Below are 27,792 nucleotides of genomic sequence, written 5' to 3' on the forward strand. Positions count from 1 at the left end.
TTGAACCCATAACCTCTGACTCCAAAGCCCGCGCTCTTTCCACTGAGCCACGCTGCTTCTCCTTTCTAAGTAGTGTGCTCACAGTGAAGAGAAAATGCCTCTGAAAAGACCTATTGCTGCTCCATTCACTTGGAAGACACTTAGGTGAAAACTGATGGGATAATGAAACAGCATCAGAGCCTTCAAAGGAATGGCATCCAACAACCCACTATATCATTCCCAGATCGAATTCTGCCCACTATGAGTGAGTCTTCCCAGAGCTCCTTTCTGCTGCATGTAGACTGGGGAAGGTCGATTTGAAAATCTTACAAGGACAGACATAGGGGCTCCCTCTTTCTAGATAGGTAGGAGGACTTTGAGAAAACAAGGGCATTCACTCCCTTTACTTCTCCAACCTCCACCCCCTTTCCCCTACCCCTATTCCCACTCCCACAATCCTGTTACCCTCTCACCCTTTCTGGGGAGGGTGACTGATATGGAGGCATAAGCAGCAGATAGCAGACATTTCCTATAAGCCTCAGATACTTCTCTCTGTGATAGTCACAGGCAGGCATCGATTCCATTCACTAAATGCAATATGAAAAGGAATAAAAGGTAACCTGGTATTTCTGCTAGTTATGATTATGTCTAACTGAATGCCCTTGACATCAGGATCACTGTAGAGCATTTAAATAACATTGAAATACATTTTTAATATATGGACATGCATATCAATCACACTGCTAAGTTTAATATATCTGGTAGAAATAATTAAGTTCATTAAAAAAAGAGTAGAAGAGATAAGAAAGAATGAACACCATGACAAATGATTTCTCTATATGAAATACCCTATATGAAAATCAGAGTAATAAGTGAAAACTGGAAGACTTAATTACAGTTCCCAGTTCTTCTATCTAGGGAGAGGTGGCAGGAACACAATTGGAGCTTGCCTACTCCTTCATTAAAGCAATATAATACATAGTGCCTGGGTCGGGCTGCTTGTGCTTCTCATGACTGAGAACCAGGGTTCGATCTGGAAGGGAGGGAGACTTTCCAGGAGTGGATTATTAGTGATTTTCAGTCACATACGCATTTTCTCTGTTTCTGGATCGCATTCGTTAATGAAACAAAGTCGCTCGTGTAAATTGAAATCACACAGCTCTGTCCTTCTATTGTGAGATCTCCGATGTTGACCCATAGCTAGGCCTTTGGTTTGGAAGGTGGAGGAGTTCCAGTGCAGGAAAATTGTTTGGGTAAATGAGAGGATGTGGGGAGACTGTAAGCTCCTTCTAGACTGTAAATGCCTTGTGGGCAGGAAATGTGACAACCAATTCTGTTGTATTGTACTCTCCCAAGTGCTTAGTACCTTGCTCTACACCCAGGAAATATGACTCATTGATTGACTGAGACCCAGGTTGTCCATATGCAGTCTCTACCCACATCTGGGCTTGCAACCTAAGATCTGGACCAAGCACTCATGATGCCCAAGATGCCTATTACAATGCATAAGCTTCAGTGATGTCCAGGCAAATTGGCCAGTAGCCAAGTTAGATTTGTGCTTCTTGGCAGATCTTTAAAGAGAAAGGATTTTTCTCTGATTCTGATTACTGCCTCTCCGCACACGCTGGTACAATTGGGCATGTTCTTAATAGGATACTCAGAATTCCCAAGTGTTTTGATATTGTGGGGCCCTTCTCTGTTATTGTGGATCGATGGACATTCATTTGTTCCTCCCTGGGAGCTATCACATTCTTCCCTGATTTCTCCAGGTCCCTCTGTAGTTATCCACAGATGAAACTAAGGGAAGAGATTGCTGTAGTCTCCTCTTTCACAACATCTAGACAAATACTTTTGTTTTTAATGGTATTTGTTAAGCACTGTACTAAAGGTACAGTATCTGCTGGGGTAGATACAAGCTAATCAGGTTGGACACGGTGCATGTTCCTTTTAGACTGTGAGCCCACTGTTGGGTCGGGACAGTCTCTATATGTTGCCAACTTGTACTTCCCAAGTGCTTAGTACAGTGCTCTGCACACAGTAAGTGCTCAATAAATACGATTGATGATGATGATGATGATGATGTTCCACATGGGGCTCACAGTCTTCATCCCCATTTTACAGATGAGGTAACTGAAGCACAGAGTAGTTATGTGACTCACCTAAGATGACGCAGCAGACAAGTGCTGGAGATGGGAAAAGACCTAGGTCCTCTGACTCCAAGGCCCATGCTCCATTTTTAGGCCACACTGCTTCTCCCACCTGGAATTTCTCTTGTCAATAATGTAGTAGTCATCATCATCATCACCACTTTCTAAACATCATTATCACCCTGAACATCTTCCTGGAAAAGCATTTTATCAAACACCCATGCCCAGAAAATGGTACAGAGGGAATTTGTTCTGGGAGAGTTTTGTCTGTCTTATACGTTTCCTAGTTTTTTCTTCTTTCCCTCACCCTGAGAAGACCACATTTCTCCACATTTTAAGCTAGAAGGACTTCTGCTCTTTGAAGAATGAAACCTTTGGTTCATTCGATTCATTGTCCATATGTTTCTGCAAGATAGCTTTTTTTTTAGCTGGTACATGTTAAAAGCACTTAACATGCACCAAGTACTATACTAACTGCTGAGTAAATAAAATGAAATCTGGTTGGACACAGTCCCTGGCCACATGGGGCTCAAAATCTAAGTAGGGGGGAGTAGGATTTAATCCCCATTTTACAGATGAAGAAACTGGGGCACAGAAAATTTCAGTGCTCTGCCCAAGATCGCACAGCAGACAAGTGTCAGAGCCAGGATTAGAACCCATGTCCTCAGACTCCCAGGCCCATGCTCATTCCACTAGGCTACTCTGCTTCCTCTAAAATAGTATAAGAGAAGACTTGAATATGACTGATGACATGTTGTTCTGTTGTAGAAATGCCTGAAGTAGAGATAAAACTGTCTGGGCCAGGGACTAGTGGGACAGAACTTCAAAACTTTTGATCCTACATCCTGTGGGCCTTTGGTAGTTAAAACAGTTCTTTATTCCATCCACTAAACCTCTGGACTAAAATCCATGAGGGCAGGGATCGTGCTTACCAACTCTACTGTATTGTACCTCTTCCAAGCACTTTGTACTATGCTCTCTGTACACAGTATGGATTCAGTAAATACCACTGATTAATTGATTGGTTGACAAAGAAAATATCCTTAGTTTTGTTTCCCAGTGAAGCATCTGCTATTTTCTTTAATGAAACAATCTTAGAAACCTTGAGAAAAGCCTCATAAGGCAAAAAACATGGATTAATTTTTTGCCTGAAGAAAATGGTTACCGTTCCCATCGGCGTGCATTCACTATTAGGACTTTCCACCTACAGCAGACCAGAGTCTAAAATTGCATCTAGGAGGTCCTATCTAAGATCTAGGGAATGGAGTTCTTGACTCATTGTAGCTGGGAGTCTGCTAAAGTCAATCTCCCCTGTCCCAGTTAAAATATTGGAATAATCATCCTCTTTCTCTTTCCATTTTACAGAGCCCAATGACTAAAGCCCAGTCCCTTTTTCAAAACCAACCCCCATAAAAAAGAGGCCATCTGCTATTTCCTTTATGAAAAAAAATAAAACCTATAATTAGTGTCTTGTTCATCTTTTCTTGCTCAAAAAAGAACTATTATGCAAATACTCCGCAATTTGGTTTCGAATACTTTTTGTAATGTGATGAGCAATTTTCTTTAATACAAACCAAGCCTCTTTGCCAGGACCTTTTTTTATGGGTTTTTAAAAGAACTTTCAGGGGACTTTTTCATGTTCCTCTGAGGCAAGATTGTTAGAGTGGAAGCATCGTTCTGCTCATGCATTTCGTGGTTGGAAAGTTGTTTATGGATCTTATTTGTGAAAGAAACCAAAATAGCTTCCAAGTATAAGTCTCGTCTCTCCGTTCACAACACTCTTTGCCTTGGAAGAAACAGTTTCTGAAATAGCATAGCACTAAATCAGCCTTGCCTCCTCTGGAAGCAGACGGTGATGGTGGCAGTTTACCCGAGAGCACAGATTTGTTGTTTGATTTTAGTGGTTCTTGGGGGACTGCTGTTTAACACAACGTCAATTCACGTTCAAGAGTTGCAGATGCTACTGGATTTGAAGCCAAGAAAGGTCTCCAAGCGTTATGTGCTGATGAGAGTGAAAATGGCTCCAGGGGTTCTCTGTGGAACCCTGGGGCTATTTCTTTGGCTGGCAGCTGTCAAAACTGGCTTGAGACATTTAGCTACCCTGAGGCAGGGAAATAGTTGCTGATACAACCCATCTCCTACATCATTATGTTATTACTTACATGCACAAGGACATGAGGCTGCTGAAGAAAATCCACAGCCCCTCTCTGGGAGACTCATGGCATCATATGTGTTACATTGGCCCTGAAGCTTAATGCAACAACAGCACACTCACCTTTGCGATGAGTTCCATCCAAGGCCTTCAGAACCCAATGCACTATTCCAGCCCCTCTTGTTCCAGAGACATTGTGTTAGAGGAAAAGCGTGGCTTAGTGGAAAGAGCACGGACTTGGGAGTCAGAGGTCATGGGTTCTAATCCCGGCTCTGCCACTTATCAGCTGCGTGATTTTGGGCAAGTCACTTCTCTGTGCCTCAGTTACCTCATCTGTAAAGTGGGGATTAAGACTGTGAGCCCCATGTGGGACAACCTGATTACCTTGTATCTACCCAGGCACTTAGAACAGTGCTTGGCACATAGTAAGTGCTTAACAAATAACCGTCATCATCATCATTCCCCTTCCTGGGCTCTGTGCATGCAGGTATTACATCCATTGGACAAGTGTTTTTGCAGGCTTAACTACTGCTCTCCCATCACTGCCCCTCCCTCTCAGCACAAGTGCTCTGAGGTGATTGCCTCATGTGTTTTCCAAATGAATTTGGTCTCCAATATGCAGGACCGCTGGTGGCACTCAAGTTTCCAGCTCCCCACATGTGAACTCCACCCACACCTCCCAATCAATCCATCAGTGGCATTTATTGAGCACCCTCTGTGAGTTCATTGTTGAGTAAGGACCGTCTCTATATGTTGCCGACTTGTACTTCCCAAGCACTTGGTACAGTGCTCTGCACACAGTAAGCACTCAATAAATACAATTGAATTGAATAAATGAATGAATACTAAGTGCTTGGGAGAGAACAGTGAAGTAGAATTGGTAGCCACAATCCCAGTCTAGAGGGGGAGACAGAAACTAAAGTAAATTAGAGTTAGGGGGAATGGCAGAGTGTAAGGATGCATACATAAGTGCTGTGGGGCAGAGGATGGAGTTACTGTCAAGTGGTTAAAGAGTAGAAATCCAAGTGCATAAGTGATGCTAAAGGAAGGGTGGATAGCGGAAATGCAGGATTAGTCAGGGAAGTCTTCACACAGTACCAGACAGGGGGCTAATCAACATGAAATGGACAACCTGATATTAAACAAGAGAAAGGGACCCTCTAACCAAAGGCTCCACTTAACAACTTGGGAAGCAGGGTGGCCTAGTGGGTAGAGCATGGGCCTGGGAATCAGAAGAACCTGAGTTCTAATCTTGGCTCTGCCACTTGTTTGCTGTGTGACCTTGGGCAAGGCACTTCACTTCTCTGTGTCTCAGTTCCCTCATCTGTAAAATGGGGATGAAGACTCGGCATCTAAAGTGGAACAGGGACTGTGTCCAACCAGATTAACTTGTACCTACCCTAGCACTTAGAAAAGTGCCTGGCACATAGTAAGCACTTTACAAATACCAAACCCCCCACCCCACAAAACCCAACCAAGCTCAAGTGTCTCCCAGAACCAGGGCACTGGGTGATGCTAATGGGCTCAGCGGAGAGACCTCCTAGCCACATTTCCACATCATGGGCTTATTATATGTGCACCTCTGACCTGCTTTACAAAGCACACCTGGATTTAGAGAGATTTGAACCACTGTGCAGATTTTTCTCTAGGACGTTTTTTGAGGTCTACTAGACAATGAAAAGAGTGGATAGGGAAATTCAAATTGTTTGTCCATAGGATTAGGGAGCATCCATTAATGTTTGGAAGGGGTAGATTAAGACAGAAGTTCACACTTTCTCACATCGTCGGTAGTAAGGATAGAGAGCTTGCCCAGGCTGAAATATATCGGCCTGCTCATGATGGCTTCGGATGAAATCATGGACAGATGTTCATAAAGGAGTTTTAGAGGGAAATGGTAGGAGATAGAAGTAGAGAAGTAGCATGGCCTATTGGATGGGCCTAGAAGTCAGAAGGATCTGCATGACTTTGAGCAAGTCGCTTAACTTCTCTGTGCCTCATTTACCTAATCTGTAAAAAAAGGGATTAATTCTGTGAACCCCATGTGGGACATGGACTGTGTCCAACCTGGTTAACTTGTATCTACCCCAGCACTTAGTTTAAGGCCTGGCCTATAGTAAGCACTTAACAAATACCATTAAAAATGTACAATTTAGATGATCTAAGTAGAGTTTAGATGGAATCTTTGAAAGTTTATTGGAGAATAAATATGGGGATGTTTAATAGGAATCACCCCAATCATGAGTATCAATGTTACTCTTCTTCAAGGACTCCTTAGTGTCACTGTTGGAATCAGAATATTAGGCAGGATGGTCCATTGGTCTGAACCAACAATGACATATCTTAAGTTTTCAAGATAGGGAGAAAGTGGCTAAACAATCTTCTGGGTACCCACGTTTCTGCTGACATGTGAAAAACCATCAGAAGAATGCTGGTATTGGCCCTTCTGTGGGGCAGGAAACCTTGGCAAATGGCAGCTCAGGGAGTAGAGATGTACTTTGGTTTATTAACTAGTGTAGTGAAATCAGGAGCAAAGAGGGAAGGGCATTCTGACGTTTGCTTCTAAATTTAAAATACATTCTTGGCTATTCTCCCTGTGGGGAAAATTCCTGAAAAGAAACAGGCCTTCAGAGCTTATCTCTCCCTCTCCCCCCACCCCACAAGTTAAATTTAAAAACAAATTATAGAAGGAGGCATGGATCCTCTAAACACTGCCCCACATCAGGAGTTGGGTGAGGATGATGAAGAGAACCCCATGGTCTAGTAAAACCCAGGTACAAGCTGTGCCATTTCCTCAAATGATTGTAATCACATCTTGCCTGTAATCGATTTTTGATTATGATATCTGTCAAGTGCTTACTAAGGGTCAATCACTGTGCTAGGCCCTGGGATAGAGGCAAGACAATCAGATCAGAAAACCATCCCTGTCCCACCCAGGGCTCAAAATCTAAGCAATAGGGAGATCAGGAAACATCACAATTTTTCTGAACAGATGCACAGAGAGGAAAAGTGATATTCTAAAGGTCACAGAGCAGGCCAGTGACAGAGTTGGGCTTAGAACCTAGGTCTTCTGATTTCTATCTTATGCTTTTTCCACTAGGTCATGCTTATTCAAATTTACTATAGATACAGTTCTTCATCTTTCATCCTAAATAATTTTCTTCTATTCATATCTTAGTACCTAAAGCTTTGAACAGAAAATCATTTCTTTGCTCTCCAGAGGTGTAGAAAATGGAAGAAACTTGTCAATGAAGCCACACTTAGATGGTGATATTGTGTTCTAAATGTATTTTATACCCACATCTGTTGCAAGGCCAAGGTTTGAGAAAGGGTTTGTGTGAAAAATGTGCGCAAACTGTGTATTTTAGCAAACCTCAAACCTCAGAGATCCTAGACTAATGTTAGTTAATCTGGGAATTTACCCCGAAATTGGTTTTACTTGGTTTTCCCAAATGCCACAGACAAATCCACTTTTGAAAATGTTTTTCAAATTGAAAAGTTTGTAATTATATTGTTTCTCAAAATGGGAGCTGACATTGTACCTTGTTTTTTTTAACTTCTCAATAGAAAACCCACAGGAATTTAACAAAATATACATCTAAAAATAGTCCTGTCACCAATTCTTTGAGAAAAGCAATTTGGCCATAAGAGATACCATTTCCAGGAAATGAGTTTGTTCTGTTTTCTGACATAGGGCAGTACTGTTATGGTCTAAGAAAGTGTTCTTTTGTACAGTGAAATATGATCTATTAGAGAACATCAAATGGATTGTTATCCTGCAACCATTGGTAAGTGGTGGCAACTCGATGAGTTTACAAATGTTGTTCGATGAGAGACATAGAACTTTTCCAGGGAAATATTGGATGGCTGACTAACTGATATTCTTTTCATTTTTCTTTCAGGAAGCTCTGATAATGGCAACTATGGACCACCCACACTTGGTGAGGTTATTGGGAGTTTCCCTGAGCCCAACCATCCAGCTGGTCACCCAGCTCATGCCTCATGGATGTCTGCTGGATTATGTTCATGAACATAAGGATAATATTGGTTCCCAACTCCTACTGAACTGGTGTGTCCAGATTGCTAAGGTAGGCCCCTAACACTTTAAAGCTCAGTAGAATTGTCTTGTTTGCATAAATGCAAAGCATCAGGATCCCTTTTAACTAGAAAGCTGAAACAAACTAAGCATGATGTACTTGTGGTTTAAGAATCTCACATTAATTCCCATTGGCTCTGTTTTCTACTTTGAGGATCACCTTTGAGATTTAATTCACCGCAACTGGTGACTGAAGACTTTAATCTAGCTAATGATGTGTTTTTTCTTTCTCTTTGCAACCAGAATGTTGGTTTTCATCCTTTCAGTGCTGCAATTGTTGAGCAGTTCACACTTTCTAAAGCATAAATTTGAAATTCAAAATGCAGTGGGCATTTGTCATCACATGGAGTACTCTTCTTGGAGAGGGGAAATGTGGGTTCCGATAAGTAAAACAGTCTATGGTCATATTCAACATTTGCATTCTTGAAGGGCATTAGAGTGACCGCAGACAACGTCTGTAGCCTCCCCAGTGTGATGTGCCAACATTTTATGCAACGCCTTCTTGTGACACGCTTAATTCTATACTCCCCATGGGAGTTCAGAAAGAGACCCTAGGGCATTTCTCTTCTTTGGCCTTGCAAATGGCCATTTGTGGACCTACCCAGTGCTCTCAAATGCCTCTGCCCTATTTATTCTTCAACTATAATCCCTGTCTCCTTGATTTGGAAGAAAAATTGCATGAGATTTTTAGTCCAGATACTTCTTGGCATCTGAGTTCTTGGTCAGTCCTAGTGAGAAGCAGAAGTAAATGCTATGATGACAACTTTTCTGTTTCACTCTTGGGGTTTTGGACCAATTTTTATTAATATATGAATTTAAAAACCAATAATTTCAGGAGTTTGGGTTACTAGGCTACAAGGCGTTATCTTCAACTCATCTCTCTCACTTAACCCACGTACTAAATCTATCATTAAATCCTGTCAGTTCAACCTCCACAACATCATTAAAATCAGCCCTGTCCTCTCCATCCAAATTACTGCTTATCCTGCCCCACATTGGTTACTGTAACAGCTCCTTGTTGACCTCCCTGCTTCCCATTTCTTCCCACTCCATACTTCACTCTGATGCCCGGATCATTTTTCTATAGAAATATTAAGTCCATGTTTCCCCACTCCTCAAGAATCTCCAGTGGTTGCCTATCCACTGCAGCATCTAACAGAAACTCTTTACCATTGACTTTAAACTATTCAATCACCTTGCCCTCTCATAACTCACGTCACTGCTCTCCTACTACAAGCCAGACCACATGCTTCACTCCTCTAATGTTAACCTACTTACTGTACCTCCATCTTGCCTATCTTGCCACCAATCTCTCTCCCATTTCCTGCCTCTGTCCTGGAATGGCCTTCCTCTTAACATCTGACACTTAGTAATAATAATAATAATAATAATGATAATGTATTTGTTAGGCGCTTACTGTGTCCTGAGCACTGTACTAAGTGCTGGGGTAGGTACAAGGTAATCAGGTTGTCCCATATGGGGCTCACAATCTTAAATCCTATTTTACAGATGAGTTAACTGAGGCACAAAGAAGTTAAGTGGCTTGTCCAAGGTCACACAGCAGACAAGTGGCAGAGCCGGAATTAGAACCCACGGCCTCTGACTCCCAAGCCCTTGCTCTTTCCACTGAGCTTCTCCAATACAGTGCCTGGCACATAATAAGTGCTTAAAAACTACCATTCTTCTTCTTTTTTTTATTATTGTTATTATTATTATTATTATTATTATTATTATTATGTCCCCCTGCTCAAGCCAACCTACTCACTGTGCCTTGTTCTCTTCTCTCTCATCACTGACTTCTTGCTCATGCTTTCCCACCTGCCTGGAACTCTCTCCCACTTTTTCGCCAACTGATCACTACTCAACTCATCTAAAATCGCATCTCCTTCAAGAAATCTTCCCTGATTACCTCTCATTTCCCCACCATCTCCTGCCACTTTAGCACTTCTGAATCACTTGTGCACTATCTTTAAACTCTGTTGTTTCCCTTACCAGTTATTTATTTTAGTGTCTATCTCTGCAGCTAGATTGTAAGATTTTTGAAGCCAAGGTTCATTTTGATTAAGTTTATTTTACTCTCCCAAGCATTTAGTAGAATGCTTGACACAGAGTAAGCAGCATGGTTTAGTGGACAAAACACGTGCCCGGAAGCCAGAGGACCTGGGTTCTAATCCTTGCTCTGCCAGTTGCCTGTTGCATGACTTTGGGCAAGGCATTTCACTTCTCCTTGCCTGAGTTTCCTTAACTGTAAAATGGGGATTCAAAAACTTGTTCTCCCTCCTACTTAGACTGTGAATCCTATGTGGGACAGGGATTGTGTCTGACCTTATTTACTTGTATCTACCCCAGTGCTTTGAACAGTTCTTGACATATAGTAAGAACTTAAGAAATACTGCAAAAAAATGAATTTTAAAAATGCTGTGGATTGATTGATACAGAGCAAAGGCACTCTATGTACTTTCCTTGAGGTGCTTTTCCTGATTCATAAGGTTGGAACTGTTGATTGGCACAGATACTGTAAAATTCAAAATACGCTATTATAACCTCCATGACTGGCAAAATGGAACTTGACAGCTTTTGTGGTAACCTTAACACTAAAACACTTCATTGTCTACTAGACTATTTAGGGGCAGGATAATTATTTTTTAAAAATGCTAACCACCTTGAAATTTAATGCTAAACAAACGCAATTGCATGTTTTAAAAAATTAGATCCACTTCAAGTTTTCAAATTGGAGTGCAATTTTAGTCTACTTATGAATACATTGCATTCTAGTAGGAAAGTAGAACCTTCCAGAGCTCTATAGTTGCTTCTTGGAAAAGAACTTGTTGTATTAAATCATTTGTACTAAATAATGAAATTTTGGGATTAAGGGTCCTAAAATACCTGATTTTTTCATATTTTAAAAAATAAACTTTAGTAAGTATTTAAGCATCGTACTAAGTATGCATTTGGGAAAGAGAAGATGTAGGTAGGATTCTTCTGTCTTCTTTTCCATATCTCTGCTGTTTTCTAAACACAGATTAACAACTACACTTTGCACTAAAGTAGAATGAAGAAATGCTTCAAGATCTTAAATTCCCTATATGTTCAATTCTAGACTGTGAGCCCTTTGTTGGGTAGGGAGTGTCTCTGTATGTTGCCAACTTGTACTTCCCAAGCTCTTAGTACAGTGCTCTGCCCACAGTAAGCTCTCAATGAACACAATTGAATGAATGAATGAATTATGTTTCCAGAATCTGAGATCACATTGCTTAAATGAGAATTACAAATGCTTAGCCAAACTGAACTACCATACCATTCCTTGTTTTTCCATTAAATAATGTCACTAATTTCAGGATCTCTCCCATAGGCACAGACAACCACACACTCACACACACACACACACACGTGCACGCACACACACACACACGCACACACTAACAATTACATACAGTGAAAAAACATGAAAGGCGCTTAGCAGAAATAGGTCACTTGTTAAAATAATCCTCAAGGTAAATTGGATAAGTGGCACTACTTTACCTTATTTCAAAGGAAAAAGAAACGTAGGGTCATTTTGTAGGTCATTGTGGGGAACTAATCTCTCTATGCCTCAGCTTGTGGGTGGATTCGTTTTACATTGCACTTTCCTCTTGAGTAGTAATTTCAGAACCATTGTTCATCTGACACACCTATCAATCAATGGTACTTATTGAGCACTTACTTATACAGAGCACTTTATTAAGCATCTGAGAGTAGCAGTAGTAGTAATAGTAATATAATGACATTTTATTAAGCGCTTACTATGTGCAAAGCACTGTTCCAAGTGCTGGGGAGGATACAAGGTGATCAAGTTGTCCCACGAGAGGGCTCACAGTTTTAATCCCCATTTTACAGATGAGGTAACGGGCACAGAGAAGGAAAGTAACTTGCCCAAAGTCATACAGCTGACAATTGGCAGAGTCAGGATTTGAACCCATGACCTCTGACTCCAAAGCCCCGGCTCTTTCCACTGAGCCATGCTGCTTGTCTAGTAATAGTAGTAATAGTACTCTAAGCTTGTTGTGGGAAGGGAATTTGTCTGTAAATTGTTATATTGTACTCCCCCAAGAGCTTAGTACAGTGCTCTGCACACAGCAAGCTCTCAATAAATACAAATGACTGACTAGTAGTAGTAGTAGTAGTAGTAGTAATAATATTTATCACGGACTTACTATATAATAATAATAATAATAATAATGGCATTTATTAAGCGCTTACTATGTGCAGAGCACTGTTCTAAGCGCTGGAATAAATAGAGTAATAAATACGTAAAAACTCATAGTCTTCATCCCCATTTTCCAGATGAGGTAACTGAAGCCCAGAGAAGTTGAGTGACTTGCCCAAAGTCACACAGCTGATGAGTGGCAGAGCTGGGATCTCATTCCACCTTCCCATTACTAGATTTTTTCCACCAAAATAAAGCAACTTTTGACACAACTACCTGTACTGGCTGTCTGTCTGCCCCGAGAGGGATTTGGGAATTGCTCTGCTTGCCTTTGCCAAAGTAGACTGCAGAGGGCTCTCTCACACTGGCTTAGGGCAGCCTGACATCCTGGCCCAAAGACGGGGCTAAATACTGCCAAGTTTGAATTGCTCAATCCTCACCTCATGAATTTATGGATTTGGGGAAGATGAATTCTTTCTTTGACCTGAACACTGAAGGTCTGGTAGGATGCAGAGAGAGCAGAAGGTAATTGACTTCCTTTCTGACTGCAATCTCTACTCTTTCATTCATTCAATTGTATTTATTGAAGGCTTTCTGTGTGCAAAGCACTTTACTAAGCACTTGGGAGAGTACAATTAAACAATAAGTAGACACATTCCTGCACATAATGAGCTCACAGTCTAGAGATGAGCTCACAACACGGGCTTACCTTTTGCTGCTCTTGGATGGATGACATCTGCTGGTATAGAGAGGGGGTCTGAAGGACCCAGGTGAGAGTCATGTGGGGAAGAGAGGCAGTTCAATCCCAATTGAAATTATGACTGCCGTTGTAATTATTAAATGAATTATGTCTTCCAAACAAACACCTTTCTGCTAGGGAATACAGGATGGAATTTTCCCTGCTCCAGCTGCCTGGGTTAATTTTCAGTTTCTCTGGGTTACCCAGTAAGGAGATATCCCTGACCCCTCTATGTCCTGTACTCTTCCTAAAAGCAGATTGGTCCTGAGTTTGGCTTAGAGCCCAGCTGGAGCAGGACAAGACCAGGGTTACCCTGGGATCTTCACAGACCAGCCAGACAACCCAGCTGAATTCAGCTCATCACCATTACCCAACCTCCAGACTCTCAGACCCTAACTGGGAGTGGTTTTGACTAGGTTTTTTCCCTTAGTGACTGTAAGGATGAGAAATGAATTAAGCTTTCCTCTTCATGATGCTCCTCTTTATAAAACACCTTCCTACTAACCCTACCTTCCCTGAATGCCAATCCCATATTTTTAATTGATGGAAGTCTTCATTCCAGATTATTAATTGATCACTCAATAGGTACATGGAATTTAAAGAATGCTTGGGAAAGTACCCAAAAGCAAAAGACACAGCATGGCTCAGTGGAAGGAGTACAGGCTTTGGAGTCAGAGGTCATGGGGTTCAAATCCCAGCTGCACCAACTGTCAGCTGTGGGACTTTGGGCAAGTCATTTAACTTCTCTGTGCCTCAGTTACCTCATCTGCAAAATGGGGATTAAGACTGTGAGCCCCCAGTGGGACAACCTGATCACCTTGTAACCTCCTCAGCACTTTGAACAGTGCTTTGGACATAGTAAGCACTTAATAAATGCCATTATTATTATTATTATTCATAACAAAAGACATGGACCTTGCCCTCAAGGGATGCCCAGCTGATGCACATAAATATTTGAATGTACAACTGAATCCCTGCTAAATGGTAAACTCTTTGAAGGCAGGGATCATGGCCACTAACTCTATAGTACTTTTCCAAGAGCTTACTGCAATGCTCTTCATAGGGTAAATGCTCAGAGCACATTACTGATTGATTATGTCTAAAAATCAAAAATAGTGAGGATGTGATGCAGATGTGTATTGCTCACTGTGGGCAGGGAACGTGTCTGCCAACTCTGTTGTATTGTTATACTGTTCCAGCCCAAGTGCTTAGTACAGTGCTCTGCACAGAGTGAGCACTCAATAAATATGATTGATTGATTAATCAATAGATTATCTATCTACCCAGCCAACCCAGCCATCTCCAGCTAACTGTCTTTCTGGCCTAAAAGCATAAAGGCCTAGATGCCAAGCCTAGGCTGGTGATTAAAATGGATGAATGTTGATTTCCAGCAAGTACCCAATAAACTGCCTGTTGACTTTGCCTACTCATGGCACGCATGTAGTATTGGTTTTTAATTTGACCTTTAGTAAGGAAATTTAAGTATATACCTTGTCTTTTCTCAGGAGGTGCTCTCCATTCCATTCAAATCTCTAGCAATACTGTAACGTCTCACACTGGTCCAAAGCACATGATTCTCCCTTCGTTGTCTGAGACTTCAAAGGGAGATAAACTATAGGGGAGGGGATAGGTTGGATTGCATGGACAGAGTTTAATTAAGCTTATTGAGATAGTTTCTACAGGCTCTGCAGTTCCAGAATTACAGAGAAGCCCTAATTACTTCCCGGGGCTTGCATGAAATATGAGGATTTCTCCCATAGGGAAAAAGGCCTTTCATTTTCTTACCAGCAGCCAAAAATACAGAGCTGTAATTTCCTACCCTTTGCCTGTGGTCTGGTTTGTCATGCTGGGAAACTAATTTAGCGAGGATGATAGAGACCCTAAAGCTCTCACAGCCACCAGGCAGATCTGGAAAATAAAGAGTTAAATCTATGTTAAATTGATTTAATACTTTAGGTGATATTTTAACACATTTTTTTTTTACCAGAAAAGGGAATTCCTTGTATTTAAGAATTCCTATCAGTAAAGTGCTCACAGTCATGTTTATTAGTAATGCCTCCTGAGGCCCAAGATGCTGGTTTAGTATTAGCATCCTCGCTTCCCAAATTAAGGGAAACGGGGCAGAGTCCTTTGTCCAAGATTTCAAAGACTGACGCAGAAGCTGAGTTCCCATGGTGTTGCTTACACCCAGATTTATTTTGAATAAGCCTGCTGTGGTTATAAATTGAGGTACTGAATGATATGAGGTTAGATTTCAAGAGTCCTGCTTTCAGACATTTTTCACAACTGCCAGAGTTACCAAAGGTTTAGAAGTTTTTATTCCTCCTAGTGACCAGGGAACATGTTTAACAACTCTATTGCATGTGCACTTTCCCAAGTGCTTAGAACAATTCTGTTCACACAGTAAGACTTCAATAAATACCATTGATTGATTGATTGATTGACATTAGGAACTTTCTGAGAACACACTCGTGACCATTAAGGGCCATTAAAGGAAAGGAATAATTTTGTAGATTGTTTTTTACAACTTTTTTAATATGAATCACTTCTAATTTGAACCTGCTTCATGCTGTCGTTCTTCCCCCTCCTTCTTCTCCCCCTCCTCCCCCTCCCCATCCCCCATGCCTTACCTCCTTCCCCTCCCCACAGCACCTGTATATATGTATATATGTTTGTACATATTTGTTCTATTTATTTTATTTTGTTAATACATTTTGTTTTGTTCTCTGTCTCCCCCTTCTAGACTATGAGCCCACTGTTGGGTAGGGACCGTCTCTATATGTTGCCAACTTGTACTTCCCAAGTGCTTAGTATAGTGCTCTGCACACAGTAAGCGCTCAATGAATATGATTGAATATCTGACTTATCCTGGAAAAAATGTTTGTAAATGCATATGAAAGCAGAGGTTTAGGTTTGTCAGTAGGGATGAGCCAGAGAGAAAGATCCACCATTCTGCTTTCCTTTCTCTAAGGAGAAACTGCATATGTAGTCTCTTCAAATCATATGTACAGGTATATAATGCAACCTTTACAGGAATGGACTAAATGCCTGCAAATCTCTGGAGATCTCATGAAAGGAACTCAAGGGAAAGAAATTTAACCATGCAGTAATCAAAGACTCTTTTCCTTCCATCATCAACAGGATTTGATTGATTAGAACAATCCTATTGGAAGTTGCTTTTAGTTCATTTTGTAGCCATGTGAAGTGGGTAGGCTGAGTGGGAGATGCAGAAAAGAGAAACTGTAGTTGCAGTTTGAGTTCTTTCTCATTTCCTGAGCCCTAGCCTGCTCCTCCAGGACTCGGCCATTACTGAGTGAACAAAAGATGAGTTTAATGGCAGTCATCTATCAATTGTCCACATTTTAAGCTTCAAGATATCTCAATTCCCAGAGCCGCATGCCCTGACAAGGCTAATTGCATAATTATAATGCTATATCAACCAATCCCAATGTACTTACACCAGCAAAGACCAGGATGAGGGGCTCTGATAATTAAACCTTTGAACCAGTATATTAGCATCCCTCGTGCTAATGAGGTTGCACTGTTAGAAATGTGTGTGTGTGTGTGTGTGTGCGTGTGCATGTGCACATGAATCAAAGGTGCTGATTCTGCCTGATGAAGTTATCCATATTGTGAACGAAGTTGAACAACAATTGCAATAATTGTGGCATTTTTTAAATGTTTACTGTGTGTTATTCAATGTAATAATGATAATAATGATAATAATAATGGTTTTTGTTAAGCACTTACTATGTGCCAAGCACTGTTCTAAGCGCTGGAACACTGTTCTAAGCACTGGAGAACTGTTCAATAATAATAATAATGATGGCATTTATTAAGCACTTACTGTGTGCAAAGCACTGTTCTAAGCACTGGGGAGATTACAAGGTGATCAGATTGTCCCACGGGGAGCTCACAGTCTTAATCCCCATTTTACAGATTAGGTAACTGAGACACAGAGAAGTTAAGTGACTTGCCCAAAGTCACACAGCTGACAATTGGTGGAGCCGGGATTTGAACCCATGAACTCTGACTCCAAAGCCTGTGTTCTTTCCACTGAGCCACACTGGTGTACTAAGTACTGGGCTTGAAAGAGAATAATTGGATTGGGCACAGTCCCTGTCCCACATGGGTCTCACTCTGATGAGGAGGAAAACAGATATCTATCTCCCATTTTACAAATGAGGAAACTGCAGCCCTGAAAGTTCTGTCTTGGCCAAAGTCACCCAGCAGCCAAGGGAAGAATTGGGATTAGAACCCAGATTTCCTGATCCCCAGTCTTATGTTTTTTTTTCCATTAGACTGCACTTCTTCTTTAAAAGAGCAGTGTATTACCAACACTCCCTTTTCTTGATCTTCTCAAAGCCTTTGCTCAAGGAGAGCAATCTCTCTCTCAACTGCTACGATCAGGCTGCTTCATCTGCTGCATGTTTTTGTAGAAAACTTTTCTGAGCAGTAAAGTGAAGTATGGATTGGAGTGGGAAGAGACAGGAGGCAGGGAGGTCAGCAGGATGCTGATGCAGTAATCAAGGCGGGGTAGGATAAGTGCTTGGATTAAAGTAGTAGCAGTTCAGATGGAGAGGAAAGGGTGGTTTTTTTAGCAATGTTGTGAAGGATGAACCTACAGGATTTGGTGATAGATTGAATATGTGGGTTAAATGATAGAGATGAGTCAAGGATAACGCCACGGTTATGGACTTGTGAGAAAGGAAGGATGGTGGTGCTGTCTACAGGCATGGGAAAGTCAAGAGGAGGACAGGGTTTGAGGGGGAGGTTAAGGAATTCTATTTGACACCTGTCTTCTTGTTCTGTTTTGCTGTCTGTCTCCCCATCCTAGACTGTGAGCCCATTGTTTGTTAGGGACTGTCTCTATATGTTGCCGAATTGTACTTTCCAAGTACTTAGTACAGTGCTCTGCACACAGTAAGCGCTCAGTAAATATGATTGAATGAATGAATGAATGGTCTCCCAATCAGCTCATTTCTATGTTGCATTGCTCAAGATTGTGTTTACTTACCTCTGTCTCTACTCTTCATATTGTGTCCTGCCTGTTTTTGGATGCACACTTTCAACTCCCCATACAGTAGCTGCTTAGGGACCCTGCTGTCATCCATTCTTCTGTGTTACACCCAGAGAAGCTATGTTGCTATCAATCAATCAATGCTATTTATTGAGTTCCTACTGGTTGCTATAAGCACTGCTTGAGACCTGGTTATTAATGGTAACCATAGCCTGATATTTGTTGTTACATTTGGTTCATAGGTGTTGCTTTCAATAAATCAATCAATCAAGCAGTCAATAAATCAGTAGTATTTATTGAGCTCCTACTGTGAATGACGCTGTATCTCACACACTTCCTCTCCCCTCCTCTTCCAAGGACCACATCACTCTACCTGGCAGTTTTCCTCAGACTTTGTGGAAAGCTTAGGGCAACTATTGAAGAACTGACATTAGATCTGTGAGAGTGGATTCTGAGGGGCTTAATTTTAGGGAGGAATTTCTGGATGTGATATTTTGGAGTGTTACCTCCATCAGGATCCCTCACCCTCTTCTGTCCCCTCTGATGCAATTGGCCCATTTGGGAATGATATTTCATTTGGCAATTGTCACATAGTAGTGACACTAGTAGTCACACTAATTGTTGAAGTAGTTTTTGTAGTAGTAGTAGTAGTAGTAGTAGTAGTAGTAGTAGTAGTAGTAGTAGCAGTAGTAGTAGCAGTGGTAATAGTAGTAGCAGTTAACATCACCTAATGGAAATTGCAAGGGCATAGGAGTCAGAGGACCTAGGCTCTAATCCCGCTCTGCCATGTGCCTGCTTGTGATTTTGGGGAAATTGTTTACTTCTCTGTGCTTCAGTTACCTCAACTATAAAATGGAGATTCAATGCCTGTTCTCCTTCCTACTTATTTTCTGAGCCCTGTGTGAGACGGGGAATATGTCTGACCTGATTATCTTGTGTCTTCCTCAGCACTTAAAATGGCACTTGACATATAGTAAGCACTTGATAGCAAATAATAGCAGTAGTAAAAAGAGTTTAATAGCAGTAGTAGTAGCTGTGTGATCTTGGATAAGTCATTTATCTTCTCTGTGTCTTGGTACTCTCATCTGCAAAGTTTGAGATTGAATATCTATTCTCCTTTCTACTCAGGCTGTGAGTCCCATTAAGGACCTGATTGTCTTGTATCTGCCATAGTGCTTAGCATGGTGCTTGGCACATAGTAACTGCTTAGCAAAACCGCAATTATTATTAATATTATTATTATCAGTAGTAGTAATAGTAATAGCAGTACTTGTAATACTATTAGTGGTAATAGTAGTTGTGTTCTCCCTCCTGCATATAATGGCTCAGTGGAAAGAGCATAGGCTTTGTAGTCAGAGGTCATGGGTTCAAATCCCAGCTCTGCCAATTGTCAGCTCTGTGACTTTGGGCAAGTCACTTAACTGCTCTGTGCCTCAGTTACCTCATCTGTAAAGTGGGGATTAAGACTGTGAGCCCCCCATGGGATAATCTGATCACCTTATAGCCTCCCCATCACTTAGAACAGTGCTTTGCACATAGTAAGCACTTAATAAATGCCATCATTATTGTATAATATGTCCCATATGGGACCTGATTATCTTGTATATACCTCAGCATTCATTCATTCAATCTTATTCAATCATATTTACTGAGCACTTACTGTGTGAAAAGCACTGTACTAAGCACTTGGAAAGTACAATTCAGCAATAGAGACAACCCCTGCCCACACCAGGCTTACACTTAGTGCAGTCCTTGACACATATTAAGCACTTAACAAATATTATAATTGTTATAATAATAATAGTAATTATTATTATATTTTAGTTGTAGTAGTAGTAATAGTATTTTTTAAGCATTTACTGTGTGCGGAGAACTGTACAATGCCCAGGGAAAGACTACACAGCTGATATTAGACACAATCCCTGCCACTCACAATCTAAAAATGAAAAGAGGGAGAAGGGACTGGTGACAGATAAATGAGGAGAGATGAACAAAACACTAGGAAAACATAAAGACAAAAACAAAGATCACTAGGATTCTATGGGTGGAGGAGCAGAATTTCTGGGTCCTCCTGGCTTGTTGTCAACAATCAAGACCACAGACACTGTGACTGCTACTGCAGCAGCTGCCACAGTCTTCCTGAGGTTTTGTGGAGATGGTCCCAGGTAGCATCTGGCTTTCTCTATCCCACCAGGGTGGGAGAAGGCAGGTCGAGGTGGAGATTCCTTGGTGACGTGGAGATGACAACTGGTGCAGGATCCCAGGAAGGCAGCGGGAAGGTGCGGGGCAGAATGATGCCAGGGACCCTAAGATAAGTGAATGAGGGCTTCAAGGACTGGGAAGAGGCTTGGGACTATCCCGTAGAGAAAAAGGCCCAGTGAAATTTCAGCAGTGGCTAGTCTTCGTGAACCATGGTGCACAGGGCATGTTGGGAGCAGGACCTGGGAGCAGCAAAGGGGGCAGCAGGTGATGGATTCACGTAGTGTCAATCACATGTCAGGACCTCTAGAAATAGTTGTGGTATTCGTTAAGCACTTAGTAACTGGGGTAAAATCCAGATAATTGGGTTGGACCCAGTCCCTGACCTACATGGGGCTCACTGTCTAAGTGGAAAGTAGATCAGGTATTGAATTCCCATTTTACAGATGAAGAAATCGAGGCACAGAGAAGTTAAGGATTTGCCTGGGATCACACAGCAGACTACTGCCAAGGCCAGGATGAGAACACAGATCCTCTTATTCCGAGGTCTTTGGTCTTTCCAGTAGGCCACAAAGTTCCAATTCACCCCCACATATGTTGAAAAGGTGGTGATTGATCTGACAGTTCTGGTCCAGGCATGGCTTTTGAAAGCAAACAATCTTGTTATGGCCCTAATTCTTGAGGTAGTTTACAGGGACCTTGAGATGTCCAGAGAAGCACTCCGTACATTCCCATCAAATACAGATCAACGTAAAAACCATTATGTTGTGCCTCGTAGGACCCCAAAGACTACCTGGGAAAAGCATTATTGAAAATCTCATCAAATCAGATTTGAGATATAAGAACAGGGCCTGCTACAGTCGGTCAGCATTTCCATTATAAAGTCACATTTTCCCCGGTTTATAACTTAGCCATAAAAATCTGCTGTGGCCTGTACCGTAGACTCTCAGCCCAAAGCAATTTTTAATATTGTTGTTCAAAACACTGAGGTTTTAAAAATTAAAATCTGACAGAACAAAGGACACCTACATATTTTAAATCCTTTTGTGAAATGCAACCCAAAAAACAATCATTAAAGAAGTCAGTCTACCCATTTAGATCACCACTAAATAAACAGAAAAAAAATTGCTCTCTCAAGACAGCAATGGGGAATATATTGGACAGGAATTACCCTTTTTCTTTGGAATTTGGTTATTCTAGGAATGTGTTTCCTGCAGGAACCCCTTTTGTGTTTGCCTTTGCCCTAGCAGTGCCTAAATAAAATTTGAACTGGAGAAAGGCTGAAATACTAACCCAAAAGGAAACACACACCCCAAACCCAGAACTGATTTTCATGCTTTCATGGGCACTGGTGATCACTGTTATATAGAAGCCTTCAACCTTTTTAATTGGATGAATTAATTGGATGTTAGATAGCTTAATTCGTATCTTAAACTAACTTCATTTTTCAATATCCAAATGAAATTGAGTAAATTTGGAGACAAAGTAAATGATAGGACTCCCCCTGTGCAAAAAGATTTAAATGATGAGAAAATCAGTTTCTCTGCTTTCTTGGCTTTTAATAAGTCCATATTTGGGGGCCTAAAGATTGTCCATTTAGAACTTAACGACATATTTGGGAACTCCATTTATGTGGTGTCAGAGCCATGTTTTTTAATGAATCCTGCTGCTTTCACCTTCCGTCTCTCTTTTACTGAATGTGAGTTATGGTAGCCTAAAAGCAGAAAAGTGCCAGAATCCTTATTCTCCAATTAAAACTCTTCAAAAAAGTGAGGGGGAAATGGATTGGTATGAAGGGAGATAGGCAGGGGTTGATTTTTTAAAATGAACATTTGTAACTCATTAAACAACATTTAAATAATAATGATGGTATTTATTATGCACTTTCTCTGTGCCAAGCTTTGGGAGAGACACAAGAGAATTTAGCTTCCAAATGTTCATTACAGTGCAGTTCAATAAGCACTATTCACTGATGATTGATTGGTTTTAAAATGAACCTCATACATTTCAAACTTTAGTTCCTGAACCTTCTCCTGATTGAAATGCATGTCCTGGGCTAGCGCTAATATCTTGAATCACCTTTGGATTTGCCCATCCTGTAGAACTTGGCAAGAACAAGTATCAGATCAGCTGTAACTTTGTGATAGAATGCTACGAATGAGATCATTTTTGGAATGTAGATCTAATAATGATAATAATAACTATGGCATTTGTTAAATGCTTACTCTGTGTCAGGCACTGTATCAAGCACTGGGGTGGATACAAGTGAATGGGGTTAGACATAGTCTCTGTCCAAAATTCATCATGCTAAATAGGATGTCCCTGTTCTATGCTAGTTGCTTCTGCCTTGGATTGGTCTCTGTTCTCCTCTTTATCCTCTCTCCTTCCAACTAGACATGGAATATGTGTTGATTTATGGTCCCTCTCACTGAACTAGACATCCAAATTTCACTATGCAAGTGACTGCCTTTATGAACAACCAGGAATGAAGTTCAACTGAATAGCATCAGAGAAAAGCTTAATTCTGCTCAAGGTATTCATCTGATGGTCACATCAACTCCCTCCATAAACTAAAAGAAAAATGCCCAAAACAGCAATATCCAGGTTCCTTCATTTCATGTGGAAGAAGAGTGCATTAAAATCAGTGGACTCCAACCCTGTTTTCAATGTTAATCAAATTAACAAATATAGACCTCACAGAAGAGATGAAGGGCAGTTGCAGAGAGAAAATCAGACTTCAATAGCCCATTCACAGTTGTCTAGGAGAAGGGCAACTTAGCAAAGTACAAACTCAAAAAGGATATGAGATGAGAGAAGCAGCATGGCGTGGTGGATAGAGTATGGGCCTGGGAGTCATTAGGTCATGGGTTCTAATCTTAGCTCCACCATTTGTCTGCTGGGTGACCTTGAGCAAGTCACTTCACTTCTCTGTGCCTTAGTTACATCATCTGTAAAATGTCTATTGAGACTGTGAGCCCCAGATGAGACAGGGACTGTGCCCAACTGGAGTTGCTTGTATCCACCCCAGCACTTAGTACAGTGCCGGTACCTAGTAAGCGCTTAACAAATAACATAACAACAATAATTATTATTTATTACATGGCTATTAATGATGAGCAAGAGCTCTTTACTGTGAACTTGTTAGCTTGCAAATTGCAAAATTTGTAGTTGCAATTGCATAAAGTTGGACAATGATGATATCAATAATAATAATGATAATGATAATGTTTATTAACCATTTACTGTGTGGCAAGCACTATACTAAGCTCTGAGTTAGATACAAAATAACCAGATTGGATACAGTCCCTGTCTCACATGGGGCTCACAGTCTAAGTAGGAGGGAATAGGGACAATCAATCAATCAATCAATCAATCATATTTATTGAGCGCTTACTGTGTGCAGAGCACTGTACTAAGCGCTTGGGAAGTACAAGTTGGCAACATATAGAGACAGTCCCTACCCAACAGTGGGCTCACAGTCTAAAAGGGGACAACAGTTGAAGCTCTTGAAAATCAAGGGTCCATTCATATGAATGATGAAAAATAAAAATGTAGAAAAAAATCATCTTCCTTGTCCAGCAAATAAAGCCAACCCATCCAATATGAATGCAGCAGAAAAAGAGTTTGGATCAAGGCCAGTAAAATCAGAACCACACGGTTGGATGAGGAACTGCTGTTGAAAAAAGAAAGGGAATGTATCAGTTCCAGGGTTTGGTCAGCGGTTCTATGGCAGTCAGAACGTTGCCAACCACTGGACACAAGGAATAAAATATGGATGCATCACAAAGGGCAGTGATTCCATAATCCGGTCAGCCCTACTAAAGCTGAACATACCCCAAACCTAAATCAGGAAGTGAACCAGTCAATCAACCAACAGTATTTATTGAGCACTTATTCATTCAATCGTATTTATTGAGGGCTTACTGTGTGCACAGCACTGTACTAAGTGCTTGGGAAGTACAAGTTGGCAACATATGGAGACGGTCCCTACCCAACAACGGACTCACAGTCTAGAAGGGGGAGACAGACATGGGTGGAGAGCAAACAATCCACCAATCAATGGTATTACTGAGCACTTACTATGAGCAGAGCACTGTATTAAGCATTTGGGAGAGTACAATACAACAGAATTAGCAGACACCTTCCCTGCCCACAACAAGCCTATCATCTAGAGGGATAGACAGGCATTAATATAAACAAATGAATAATTTACGGTATATAATTTAAAGATATGTACACAAGTGCAGTGGGGTTGGGGGGAGCAAATATCAATATAGGTCATAGATTGAAGTGAGTAGGCTATCTCTGAACTTAACTTGAGAAAGTACAGTATGGTAGAGTTGGTATGCACAATACCTGCCCTCAAGGTGCTTGCAGTCTTCAAGGGAAGACAGATACTAAAATAAATGAAGGTAGGGTCAGGGACACTGTACAAGTTAACTACAGTGTAAAGTGAAAACGGGCAAGCCCAATAGCCTTAAGCTGTGGGGCAACAGATGATCTGCCCTCCCTCCTACCAATCAGAACCCCAAGCAGTAGTGAACATTGCACCAAAGACCAAGAGCATCCTGGGAAGATCTAATCCTAAAATACTACGATCCAAGGTTGAGGCAACATACTCATGGTAGTGTATAACAAGGGGTCACTGCCTTGCCTTCAGGGAGAAACTAAAGAGGACTGGTGTGATCAAAGCATTGTTTGGGACTTAAAAGAAGTATTGAATTAACATGACTACCTTTTCTAGTAATGGAGGGGAATGTCAAAAAAGACTCTTTCAGGAATTCCTGACCCATAAGTATATCACCAAAACACAGTCTAGCTGCATTTTCCAGACTCGTCTTATCTATTCCATCCTAGAAAGAGGCACTACACACCGTGTTTGCCAGAGAAACATATATTGGGATGTAAATTTTGGAAGCAATATAGGCTCTGAACAATGGACTGCTTCAAAGTCAAAAAAATGGGGAAAAGAGCATAGTTAGACAGTACATTCTGTGGATGAAGAATACTGGATTTCATACTTTTCCCTATTGATCATAGGAAGGAAAAGGCAGATCTAAGTGGATACTGACTCAGTGTTAGAAATTGTGCCAGAACTCAAACCCAAAGGGTCATTTGGCAATCAAGCATCATTGGTCAACACTCGCCCCTACTCTCCTTCTGTCTGCTTTTGTCTACCTAAGTGGGTAAATTAGAGCTAATTTATCTCTCAGTGTGCAGCAATGCTCACTCTGCTCAAGAATGTAAATCCTGCTTCGTGTCTCCTTCCTGCCAACCCTGACTGCACTCTTTATTCATATCCTAAATGCTAGTCCTAAAATTCCACCTCTATACCAGTGATGATTTACTTAACCACATAATAGTAATCATCTTCCTTGGTGAAAGAAATAGAGCGAAACAATAGCCATTTCAAATCACAGTGCTGGGCACAGAAGCCTCCAATGATATACTTACAAAGAACTCGTTTTAAGGGTCACCCTCGGCTTATGTAATCATATTCAGATACGTGGCACCAGGAGTGACTTCCAAAGGCAAATGGCATATGGAGTTGCTAGTCCTTGGTTTGGAGAAGCAGCATGTCTTAGTGGAAAAAGTATGGGCCTGGGTTCTAATCCCAGCTCCTCCAGTTGTCTGCTGTGTGACTTTGGACAAGCCTCAACTTCTCTGTGCCTCAGTTACTTCATCTGTAAAATAAGGATTAAATCTGTGAACCCCATGTTGGACTTGGACTGTGTCCAACCTGATTATCCTTGTATCTATGCCAGTGCCCAGTACGGTGCCTAGCACATAGTAAGTGCTTAACAAATACCAAGTCAAATTTTTCTTCTCCCTTTGTCAGTGGATTTGGCCATTTGTGACACGTGACCCATTATCAGTCTAGCAAGTAGGGGCTTTTCTATTATTACAAATGTCACAAGGAGAAAGACATGGAGATCAATGTGTATTCTTCAGCCAATCCAGCTACCGAGCAAGACGTATGAATGTAAATGATTGTTTCTTCAGCAGAGATAATGAATACTATGAGAAGATTTGGGAGCTAATGGGACAGTTCTGTTCAAAACAGAGAAAAGAAGTAATCTGACCTGCAAGTTCAGCAGTGACAGTAATTAAGGTCTTTTGGGAGATTTTAAGAGTCTGTGGGCAAAGCCCAGTTCATTTTAAATCTGAGAGGGGTCAATCTCCCAAGCTTCTCAGTTTGGTTATTATTTTTCAATGTGTACAGCCTCAAAATGAAACTCTTCATGGGGTTTTGAGGTAATGGCAAATCCTTAGAATGCACCGGCCTGGGAGTCAGAACGTCATGGGTTCTAATTCTGGCTCCTCCACTTGTTTGCTGTGTGACCTTGGATAAGTTACTTCATTTCTCTGTGACTCAGTTACCTCATCTGTAAAATGCGGATTGAGACTGTGAGCCCCACATGGGACTGTGTCCAACTTTATTTGCTTGTGTCCACCTCAGTGCTTAGTTCAGTGCCTAGCACATAGTAAGGGTTTAACAAACATCATCATTTTTGTTATTATGATTACAATCATCTCTTGTTTGAGATCATCTTCCTGGGTTCCAGTCTTCACTAACCTGCCTCCCTGGAGTGAACTTGGCACCCAAAGGCAATCAACTTTGTAGAATGTCTTCTGCATTCCAATTGACCTTGTCTTCAAATGGAGACATCTGTGTTGACATTCGATCTAGAACATCATTCACTATCTGCCCCTAATTTTGGTGGCCTACAAAAAGGATCCCATGGAAGAATAGTTTCATCCATTACAAGGGGAATCTTTCCACAGACTCTGTGGTACTGAACCGAAGAGGCTTTGGAAATGAAGCCCTGACAGTTTGCATTTCTAAGGAGGTCCTTGATATGGGTGCAGTCAAAGCTTGTCTGAAATTCTTGTTATAAGACATCATCATCATCATCATCATCACCATGAGTCCTAAAAATTTTAGATGAAAAAATTATCCATTTTTCTCAGACTCCTGTGTATCAAATAGCCACATTTCAGGGACAAAGAAAGAGCTAATTGATGAGCCCCAGTCCAATCTGGCTTCAAGCAATTACTTTCCTTTGATGATAATATCAATCAATCAATGGAATTTGTTGAGCACTTACTATGTGCAGAACACTGATCATCTGTACATTTTTATTACTATTATTATTAGTAGTATATTTGTTAAATCCACCCTATGTGTCAAGCACTGTTCTAAACTCTGGGGTAGATGCGAGTTAATAACCATAATAATAATAATAATTATTATTATTATTTTATTATGGTATTTG

The 27,792-nt window shown here is 41.1% G+C and overlaps 1 protein-coding gene across 2 annotated transcripts in view; it reads left to right on the forward strand.

The window, feature by feature from the left end:
- ERBB4 (erb-b2 receptor tyrosine kinase 4) overlaps positions 1-27,792 on the forward strand; it is a 1,221,345-nt gene that overhangs the window by 1,047,143 nt on the left and 146,410 nt on the right. For both annotated transcript variants that reach the window (XM_038749108.1, XM_038749109.1), the window contains exon 20: positions 8,178-8,363. In XM_038749108.1, coding sequence (XP_038605036.1) covers positions 8,178-8,363 — 186 coding nt within the window. The remainder of the gene's footprint in view (positions 1-8,177; positions 8,364-27,792) is intronic.

Source organism: Tachyglossus aculeatus, chromosome 7, assembly GCF_015852505.1.
Source record: "Tachyglossus aculeatus isolate mTacAcu1 chromosome 7, mTacAcu1.pri, whole genome shotgun sequence".
Lineage (NCBI taxonomy): Eukaryota > Metazoa > Chordata > Mammalia > Monotremata > Tachyglossidae > Tachyglossus > Tachyglossus aculeatus.